The 10914-nt window shown below is 42.9% G+C and overlaps 1 protein-coding gene and 1 long non-coding RNA gene across 3 annotated transcripts in view; one reads left to right on the top strand and one right to left on the bottom strand.

Moving 5' to 3' along the window:
* Positions 1–895, bottom strand: part of LOC117152509 — a 3587-nt gene extending 2692 nt beyond the window's left edge. Inside the window, exon 1 of the long non-coding RNA XR_004462900.1 lies at positions 760–895. This is a non-coding gene — a long non-coding RNA (uncharacterized LOC117152509). The remainder of the gene's footprint in view (positions 1–759) is intronic.
* A 349-nt stretch (positions 896–1244) lies between these two features.
* The window catches only part of LOC100743576 (proto-oncogene tyrosine-protein kinase ROS), a 27267-nt gene continuing 17597 nt past the window's right edge, over positions 1245–10914 (top strand). The window contains exons 1-2 of one of the 2 annotated variants that reach the window (XM_033324569.1): positions 1245–2015; positions 9350–9409. In XM_033324569.1, coding sequence (XP_033180460.1) covers positions 1863–2015; positions 9350–9409 — 213 coding nt within the window. In that variant the 5' untranslated portion in view covers positions 1245–1862. The remainder of the gene's footprint in view (positions 2016–9349; positions 9410–10914) is intronic. The other variant, XM_033324568.1, reaches the window with a different exon arrangement.

Raw genomic sequence — 10914 nt, 5'->3', positions numbered from 1 at the left:
AGGAAAATTTTTTTTTTTTTTTTTTTTTTTTTTTTTGTATGAAAATGTGGAACGAGTTTCGAGTTAACATCACCATCCCCTTCGGTTATATCGTCGATAAAAGACGTTCTTTTCTAAGGGTGTGGAAACGAAGCGTTTGTGTACAGAGATTTTTAGAAAGGATGCCATTCCTCGTGAAAACGTCAATATAGTCGGTATTTGTTCCAAGCTGGGCTTCGAATTTGCTTTGTACCATCCGACCGTAATACGCGGCTCAACCTAACACGACAGAAGAGGATGGTTGACTTAACGAAGTGATCTTCGGCTAATGTGTAGTTTGAATTCAATCCGATGTTTGCACGTTTAGCGCTCTATTCTCTCTTTGATCGATAAATGAAACTATTCTCTTTTATACTTTCTATGCGTCAAGGAATAATCCTTTAAAAGATGTTGCCGCATACGTGTGACGTTTAATTGTTCCTTAGTCCCGACATGATTCTAAAAGATATAATAAACATTATTACGCATAAATGTGTTACCTCTGAGTACACGAAATTCGTTCGTAATTAATTGATTACTTAATTTTGCCAAAATCCAAATCGAACAAAATTTTCTTTTCTTATAATTAAAGAGTTAAGTGGCTAGGACTAAAGCAACTCGAAGAGAGCGTTTCGTTTGCTGTTAAAACCGTACTAAACAAACATTTTATTTGCTTTCGAAAAATTTAGAATCGTTCTATTATGTACGCTAACGCTAGCAAGATAAAAAAGAAAGTCATACCACTTTTTCATCGTCGTGCTCACTTTTCCCTGTCTTGAATGGCAACGTGGACAGCCGGCAAAAAGCGGCACGTGCGAATATATGAATGAAAGTTTACGAGGATAGTAAGAACAGGTCAATCTGTCAATTGACCATTGGTCTGTCGGACCTGCTCGAACGAAGGTTCGGATCGTTTCTCCCTTCTGTTCGTCTTCAGACACTCGACAGGCATACCACAGTGGCCTCACGTGTACACGCTTCGCTCTGCTCGGTTCGGAGTATACCTACCACCACCGTACGGAATTGGTCAAGCAGAGTGCAACAGATAAGGGTGGCCATGGTGGGGGATAGTTGACTCTCTAGTGGCCATTCGGAGTCAGTTGCTCTTATGCTTGCCAGACATTAACAACAACCACGTCAGGCTCTTACAGTGAGGGCCTCGTGACTCAAAACGTCACAGGTGATTCGAAACAGCGTGGAATCCTACTTTATCACCGGAAAGCCTCTTGTTTTGAATTCGTACACGAGAAGTGCCTGGACGATAATCCAATTTTTTACCAGCGGCAAAAGAAAACGATGGAAATCGTTCGGATTTTTAGTCGTTGACATTTGCATCGGTGGATATTTTCAGTGACAATTGTTAAACCGAACACGCAAATGTATGTTGGTAGCTTTAAACATAGTGAATATACGATCGACATAGTAAAGGGTGTATTGGAACTACGATTTATGTGCAATATTAGGGGCCTTGGAAGTTTTTCGTCAATTATCGATACAAACAATAATAAGAAGGATAGTGAAGGGTAATTTGAAGATTTGAAGATTTGCAAGATCAGAGTGCTGGTGTGTGACATTTCATGGAAGAGATCGACTATTAGTGTGAAAAGTTGAGATTTCGCTCGAAGAACAATAATCGTTGAAAGAACGTTGGGATTCCTCAAGTTCGAGGATCGATGTGGAAGAATGAGGAGGAAGGAGGCTTGATTCGTGTTTCGAAGCTTTTTCTAAGGTCGTGGAGGTCGTCCGGATCCAGAGAACAATGACGATCGACGGTTAAGGAAATTGCTACGAAAATTCCGTGGAGGGTGATCGAGGGTTCGTTTCACCGGGGGGTTGTTGATATTATGTTAGCAACGGGATTATGTGCATTTCTGAAGGTGTTGGCGATGGCGGGAAGCGTCTCGGCGCTTCTGCCAGAAGACTTCGAAGATCCAGCTGCTCCAGCCAACCTGCAAGAAGAATGTGCCTCGAAATGCCCGGATCTCGATTTAAATCAGGTCAGAATAAAACTATTTACGAATATCAATGCGTAGAATTTTCCTGTTACACATAAAAGTTGAATTCTCAAGGTCTGACGATTTCATACGCATAAATCGTAGTGACATCTTATCGAGAGTATTTCTCAACTCGTCGGCGAATTCGAAAGATATAAAAAGAGCGGAAATTCACATACTTTGGTACTTTCGAATCTCGACGAATCGTTGGCCGTTTATTTCGAACGCGTGACTCGTTGCATCGCAAACCTGGTAACCTTTCAGCCCGTTTAGAAAGGATGTTTCGTTGGATGGTTGAGAGTAAGAGGTACAAATGTACATATACGGCTTGAAAATGCATTCTAATTATGTGGTAAGGTTGTTTACGTGGCGTTTACATAATACTTTTACGTACTATTTACCTTGTGTGCACCGAGGATAATATAGCAGCAAGCCCGATAAAACGAAACTTACAGCGAGTAAATCAAAAAGATGGCATTATCTCTTCTCCCTCTTCTTTATCACATTCGCGGGATTACTCGTAATATTATGGCAAATTCTTATTATGAAAGTGGCAGTAGATAAGAGCGACGAAGATCGTCGCGTGGCCGGTCGATCAGACGTAGCCAATGGAATTTTAAGAAGCGCTCCGACATGTAATCCGGTCTCTAAATCGTCCGTAAAATGCAAATACCGTTTTTTTCCATTCTAGACTTTCATAGTTCGCGTGCACTGTACGCGTGCATGACCGTTTAAGCAATAAACAATCACAATCGCTGGGAAATTCTTCATGGCGCGTGATTCCATGCCGAAGAGGTCAATACAGTCGCAAAGTTCGTATCCGCGAAATGAAACGAGAAATCTATTCGTGATCGCTGCGTCAGCCCACTCGATAGCCTTTTCCTTAAGGGGTACCGATTATTTTCATTCGTTGTTTCAATTTGTGACTCGCCTATCGTTCGTTTGTCATCACCTCGCGATTCCTTCGTACATATATATATACCTTTTTTTACATCGTCGAAATTTCCTTGATCCATATATACACATGTATATAGCAATCGATGCTGGAAAAAATGATAGATATTACATTTTTACGAAATAGCTAAAGCTGTAAAATTACAAAAAAAAAAGACGATAAGGAAACTGGTCGATTCGTTGGAATCGCGAGAAGAGTTCTCGGAGCGAGGCAAGCGTAGCACAAAAATGGCTCCGCACGAAGGACGTATCAATTTAAGTCCACTCTCCATCCCGACTGTACCATTCATTAATTAACTTAACTACACGACGGCGCATCATCGCAGTCCATAAGCACGATCTCGAGGATGAAAGCCCAGTTGTAACAGATACAGAAGCTTCTAATCGTATTTTCTATATTTTCTATTCTTTTCCTCTACTGCTAAGCGTAGTACCTTTGTTAAAACATCGATCGATATGTTCGTTAACCCGCGAGACACGCGTATAAATTCTTTACGGTTGCTCGAGTTTGACGATCCTTTCAGCTCGTCCGAAAGGATCACTCGGAAACGTGCTTTTTCTATCCGCTTTTTCTTCTCTGTAGCTCGTACAAAGAGCGACATTGAGGCGATTGAAAGGATGCATGAGGAGAGATAAACGGAACAAAAGGCGGTCTGGAGAAATGATTAAACCGATCCTTTCGTGGAGAGTTTAATTGATAATTGCTGGCAATTTCGTTCACGCCAATTGCCAAAGACACTGATTACCAACTTCTTACGACGAGTTTGTTCACACGGGCCACGGGAACCGTCCGCTTCGAGACTTGGAACGTTTCGCCTCGGCTTAATAGAATTCTCAGACTTTCATCCTGCCGTGAAAAGAGATCGGTTCGGTCGAGTCTGTGAATGCGACCCCGCTTGAGTTTGTCGATATCTCTCTCGTCAGACGTAGAAAGGTTTCTGGAAACGTTGCATTTCAATTATCCGGTGCCAGATAAAAGAAATCACGGCTGGGAAATCAACTTCTCGATCCCTTATCTTCCCTTCGTTCTGCTCTTGATTTTCCTTCTTTCTTTTTCTCTTTTTCCCTTTTTTCACGTCTTCACCAAGTCAAAGTTCGAAGGGCAACGCTCGAAGGGTAACGATAAGGTAGGGATAAGAGTCGTCGATCGAACGTGGAAGTTTTAGGTGAAAAAAATACGAGAAGCTTAATAAAAATTCGTGTAGATTAACATCTGTGTTTATGATGCATCGCGTACGAATGGCGCTCGTGATATTTACCAAACACGAGTAGCAGTGAGGCTGCCTTATCGTATCTCGAGATGATGCTTAGAATGACCTTACTGGTTGCATAACAGCGACGGTTAGCTTTCTAAACTGCGACATGTCGTGATTTCGTCGTGGTCCACCAGCGCTCTGATCCAAATACATTTATACTTGATGGTTTTGGTATATCTTCTTTAGTATATCATCTTTCCTAGTATAGATACGATAATACATAAGTATACAACAACCTCCTTGTGTAAGTATCTCGATAATAAAACGACACAACGAGCCAGGTAAATTGGCGCAATTGCTACTTCACACGCCTAACTGTTTGCTCGATAGAAGCTGGAATTCCATAATTTCGTCTGGACGCTACTTTTTCAATTTTTCCTCCTTAATTGAAAAATAATTACTTAAACGGTGCTTGTAATGGATCTCCGCCCACGCGTTAACCTACATGCGATCTCATACTGCACGGAACGCGATTTAACCACGACGTAATTTCACGGATTCGTACAAGGATCGTGCAAGGATTCGAATCGAGCGCGCGATCTGACGAATTCCGATCTGTCGTCGGTACGAAACTACGTAGAATCCGCAGGATCGTTCCACGTGCAACATTATATGTGTAACCGTACACAATGAACTTCCTGCCAGCCACATCCTCTCACCTACAACGCGTGCCTCGTAACTTGCTAAGGGTTCACCTCCAAGTCCACCGATAATCGTGTGAAATTCCAAATCGTTCTACCGATCACCGGCTCGTGCTTTGTGCTCCTTCGAGATTGTTTCGCTATGTTTTCTATGTTTACCGTGTTTATTAGTGGCTTTTATAAATTCTGTTACTTTTACGTCGTTGTTATTGTAACAAGACGCAAACATAACAAGACATAGCAAAAACATAGTGTTACGAAGTCGAAGTTCGATGATCAATGTTATGCGACGACTTCTCTTCGTGAAAAAACAACCTTTATCTATCGAGGAAATATGCGTTAAGATCGAGGCTGCATCGGTCGAGGATTTATCGTAGGCGAAAGTTTATTGCGGTAAAAAATTTTAAACGTTCGGACGATGGATGAACTTAAGGAAAACCTGATAATTCAGAACACCAGTGTCGTCGTTGGCTCGAAACGCCACACTTCGTGTACGAGATATATTTACGAAGCTTGTACATAGGATCTTTCAATACTCTCAGTTAAAAGTTTTAACTTAAATTATTAAAGCGAAGTTATATTAAGAAATCTATGGCCAAGATCGAGGGATGATTTACGACTATCTCAGAGTTGAATGCGACGTTAAGCACGTACGCATACGGGCGAGTGGCCCACATCTATTGCGAGCATTCGGGGGAATATCGTTTTCGAACGACCAGGGATACCCTCGTGTCAGGGATTTTCTTTGACGATCGATAAGGGCAGTCGAAATCGTTGAAAATTTCGAATCGAAGGACTTTAACTCGTAGAATATTATTACTTTTTTTTTAGCAAGGAAAATTTCTCGAGGAACGGTCCTGTTAAACTCTTCGGCTTCGAGCCGCAAACAAATCCTGAGAAACGGAGTTTCGGCGTCTTTATATGACGTCATATCAATTAAAAGGCATGCACGTTCCACACACACGTATACGTCGAGAGTGCACACTGGCTGGAAGATCATAACGGGTGGCAGCTGATGGCGAATGTTTTTAATTTGTCTCATGATCTCGAAAGTAATTAACGAAATTAAATGGCGACCGTGCGTCCGAGCGCCTAGACGTGTCTCTGACGAGTCACCACAACGTTCAAATTTTGTAGCGACGACTCTTTTGTAGCTTAACGTGCGACTGGTACGGTGATCGTTTCATCACGTGGACAGAAATATTCAGAAATTCTGAATTTTACGTACATCGGTATTACAATTATCAAGATGTTCGTAAGTACACTGGATAACAGGACACTGGACAATGCGATTTTTTCGAGTTGATACAAAAATAAGAATTCCCAAAGTTTCATAGACCTTGTCTTATCAGTTGCGAGTTAGAAAATCTTCGATCTACTCTTCGTGCCAAACTTACGAATAAACTGTGTATTTTTCTGCGCACTTATATTTCTACGAACGCACGAAAATGAAACTTAAGCACCCATTTAATATTACAACGAGATATTTCATATATTTTTAATTATTACGCGCGCAACCTTGCGCCTTTAGATTAAAATTCCCTATAAATGCGTGAGAATTCGCGATCTGCCGATAAGACATAGGAATCTGAAGAAATATCAATCGCTACGCTCGATAATATGAAGTGGAAACGGTTTTCCATGGTAAATAACCGCGGTGAAAAACGTTTCCTGCTTTCGATGGCTAACGAGCACAAAGTGAACCACGCGAGGTGATGCGTATCTTTTTAATTCGTCGAGTAACGCGAGAATAATTGACGTGGTTCGTGGACGAAGTGCAACGTTTGCGCGGTCAAACGTTGGAAACGCCGATTGCGTTGCTTTTCAAACGGACGCCGAAAGGGATGTAGAAAGGAGAGAGAGAGAGAGAGAAAGAGAAAGGCACACCGTTAAGGTGTTTGCCAAAGACAAACCTCAGACTTCAAAGGTAGATGTTCCATCCGAGTGGACACCGTCCGGTGTATATTCAATACCGTGCGACCGTAGCTTGTTCGTGACCGCACGAAAAAAAACCTGATACCCTTTGCCTTCGAAACACCCTGGGACGCTTTGAGCGTGTCAAAGCCCCGTGAGTTGTACTATTTCTAGATGTCTAAGATAGATCGCGATGCATTTTTCATCAGTTTGCCATAGATCCCACCTGATTATCGTTGAAAGTTTGCTGCAGCGTCTCATCTTCAAATTAAGAGCTTAGTGAAATTAGCCAGGTGGAATTAAATTTTTTTTTTTTATTATTCGATAGCAGACGAAGAGTAGAAAGATCGTTGTTTGCAGCTGTTGCAAATAATAAATTTTCGATAGCGTTATCAGAGAAGATTCACACGGTCTGAAATTTTACTCGTGATAACTTCAAAAGGAGAGTCTATGGAATCCTAGAACACGTTGTTTCTACGATAATTTGGAAAATACGCGAGATATCGTTCCATGAAGCAACGTCTGGCTTAGTCCGTCTACGCGAATCGTCTCTGGTTTGCCTCTCTTATGAAAAGGAAAAATAAGTCACGAACATCGAACGTGGTAACGTTTACGTAATGCACGTAAGAAACGATTAATACAAGGTGGACGCGCAAGTACGGAGTTCGCGTTAAGACGATCACGTTCGACGAGGACCTTGAAAGGAAGATTTGGTAAAAATCGTCTTGCCGCGGGAGTCTCGCGTGCATCGAACTGAAAACAAGACACGCGGTAGCCGGTCATTAGACCCAGTCATCAACGTCGAAGACCGTTGGAGGCGGGATGCAACAGTTGGCGAACGCTTTCAGGCGTGACGAAGATGTTGGACTTGGCTTAACGGAAGGACGTGCGGAAGGACGAGCAGGTATACATTAGACGATTACCTCAGATCAGATAAAATTGCTCTTTACCGGCTGATTTCCGTTCAGAGGATGACAAGACTCGTTGTACCTTTTAGTGGCAACAGGAAGTTGGGATAAAGGCGTCGCAATAAAAAGGAGTGATCGTTTAGAATCTCCTGACGCGATAATTGCTAACGATTGTTCGAATAATCGAAGAAGAAAATTATCTGTGAAAACTTGAGAAAAGTTGCGAAGGAAAAATCGAAAGCACGGATTTCGATCACCGAAAGGAACAATTGGCGCGAATATTCTAGCGAGGAGGAATGGTTACATGTCTCAAGGGTATTTACTCTCATACGGTGTTGTAGTCTAGGCGGGTTGATTAATCGGGTGCAAAGTTAAACGAGCATCGTGTCGAGGCAAGGAACGAACAACGAGATTCCTCGACAATGGAAAGAAGAGAGAGAAAGAAAAAAATTCATCGTAAAATTGATACATCCACGCCGAGAGGCGATAGTCGCGAAAACACTGCACCATCGCATCAGTCTGGCATTTCTTATCGAACGACTCGTCACTCTTCGCGCTTTTTGTTGCTCCGATGGGAAAACAGAGAACAACCGTTCACGGCTAATATTTCTTTACGTAAATCGGTAAGCGCCGATTCAAAAACCTTCTTCGTATATACATTTTCAGTCTACTGTTGCGAAGATATTTACCAGAAAAACGTAATTGTATACGAGGTGTACGTATATTTAAGTTTCCAATCCGATTGCTGCAATAAGGACGTTCGATCGCAAATTTTTCGTTTGGTTTACTCGCAAAGAACGGTATCGTTCGAGGTGTTGTTCTCATTGGAAATTTCATGCACACGCCGATGTATGGCGAAAAAATTGCGATTCGAACGGCGGTAACGGTAGAGCCGCGTAGCGTGCAGGGGCCGTAGAAAATAAATTGAATCGCTTGCCAGCTTTAAAAGATAGTAAATTGTTTCATCCGGTTCAATTGACACCCCCGCTATGCCTAGTCCGTCGCGAATGAATCGCCGAACGATCGTGCCAAGTCTCAGGTCTCTGCTACCGTTTCGGATAAGCGCGCTTGTTACACCTTTTGCACCTGTACGTTACGCGTTTCCGGTATACAGGTGCGCGTCCGGTTTTTAATGGAAACGAAAGCAAATCGTAAAAAAAAAGAAAGCGAGGAAAGAAGGGTGTAACGCGCTCGTCGAATCTACTAGATCGAGGGTGGCGAACAATTCCAGCGCCGATAACAAGGGTGTGAAGCCAAGCGTGCCACTATGGGAATTTTTGAGAATCAACTAGTTTCTATGCGTACCTGGTCGACTGGACGATCGTATTTATTCAAATATATCGTGTATCACCTGTTTGTCCATGAATTTAAATCATCGCGATCTGTCGACAACTGCGAAATATTTTGCATATTACGTTAAGAGTCATTATGAGAATATTGTCCTCCTTAATTAGGGTGTCCCGTGTGACTTGAAATATTTGGCCATTAACTCGTAACAGCTCGTATAATCACGTAAAAAATAAAAAACACGCAGAATTAAAGACATATTTTAACGTACGTCTGTTGAAAAATGAAAAAAAAGAAAACGACGAGTAAAATGTTTTAACTAAGGTTACCAACTTGCAACGGCAGCAGTCGATTGAACTTTCCTTTGTTCGTTTCAGAATCGAACGGACGACTCGAGCTCGGAGGTGGGATGTGGCATACGATGCAAGATCGACCAGGTAAGCGAACGAAAATATTTCCATCCTGCGTCAAACAGATTTATAAATCGGTCCAGTATTCAGTCTCGTAGTTCGATCGGAGAACAGTCCTAATTCGAACGATTCGTGAGAAGAAATTCGTATTTCCGTGACTCTTCTCCCAACTCTAATTTCTTTTAAATAGTTCTGCAACCTTAAGTCCGAACGATGATAATTCTCGCGTTGGTTGCGCCACAAATTTAAAGTTCGTCGGGGAGCATCGTCGAACGTTTATTAACATAGGCGAACATCGGAGACGAAAATAAAGGGACGCCGGTCCCCTGGCACAATGAAAGTACTTCCGCTGCCGTCCCCGGGGTGCCTGTTCACTGGCTGGCTAGTAAAGAGACGGTAAACGGCAAATAAAAACAAAGTCAGGTCCTTCGTCTCCCTTTCTCGTTCTCCTCTCTTCTGTAGGCTGTTGCTCCGCTATTCGGACGTTACCAGCGTAGCCAAAAGCAATGAATGGATGAACGTGTACACGTATTACGCGTACGAATGAAAGAATGGCCGGGCTCGTACGGCTTCGTGACTTTAAATTGGATCGCGTACAAGTGCGGCCTATGGCGGATGTCGCCAAATTGCCGTGTGACTCCGGATTCGCTCTCTCTGCTTGCTCGTCTCTTTCCGCTCCTCTGGGCCTCTCTGTCTCCCGTTTCACCCAGTTGCGGAAGCGCCGGCGGAGAAAGCCGCGAAAAACCGCCGCTACGATCATGTTCGTTAACGTTGGATCGTACTTTGCGTACGAGGTTCGGAGGACTAAGCGAGAGTCTAAGAAAGTTCTTGGAAAAAAGGAACGAATTAACCAGACTTGGAATTCAGAGAGGATCGTTAGCACGTTCCAAAGAGTACAAAGGGAAAACGAGGGACAAGGGACGAGACGGAGAAAGGATCCCCGCGGTGGCCGGAAGGATATCCAGCAACGCGTGTCTCCAGGGTAGGAAACGAGAACCGCAATTAATGCGACGAAAAGGACAAAAGGCTCGGCGATACACTTAATTATCGCGAGCCACCGAAAAAAGGATAAAGAGGAACGCTGTCATTAAGTTACGATCGCTTCTTCCAGTGCGCGCTCCTGTCACGAACACGATTTGTATTTACGTTCCGTCTATGGTACACGGTGATCAACCGCGTGCATTTTTTAAACAACTTTGTGACACGAGGTTGCGTGCTGGTTGAAAAGCCTCGAATACCACGGGCCGGTACGTGAATTGCGCTCGAAACGATTTCCTTCCGCGCCTCGTTTCACGGTTCGTACGTTCCAGTAACGCGCACGAATAACGGTTAGCTTGCGGCTGACACGATTCAAAAGGAAGATGCTCTACTTTTTGTTAAACGCAACCCTAATTGCCTTTCTCGGTTAATCCAGCTATTTTACCCGTCGCTCGTCGCTAAACTCTGTCTCGTTTTGCTGACGTCTGATCACCATTTTTCTCTCTCTTTTTTTTTTTTTTTTTTTTTTTTTTTAAAAAAAAATTTTAAAAAGT

The sequence above is a fragment of the Bombus impatiens genome, unplaced genomic scaffold, assembly GCF_000188095.3.
Source record: "Bombus impatiens unplaced genomic scaffold, BIMP_2.2 scf_4015, whole genome shotgun sequence".
Lineage (NCBI taxonomy): Eukaryota > Metazoa > Arthropoda > Insecta > Hymenoptera > Apidae > Bombus > Bombus impatiens.
This window is presented reverse-complemented; position numbering and strand designations above follow the sequence as displayed.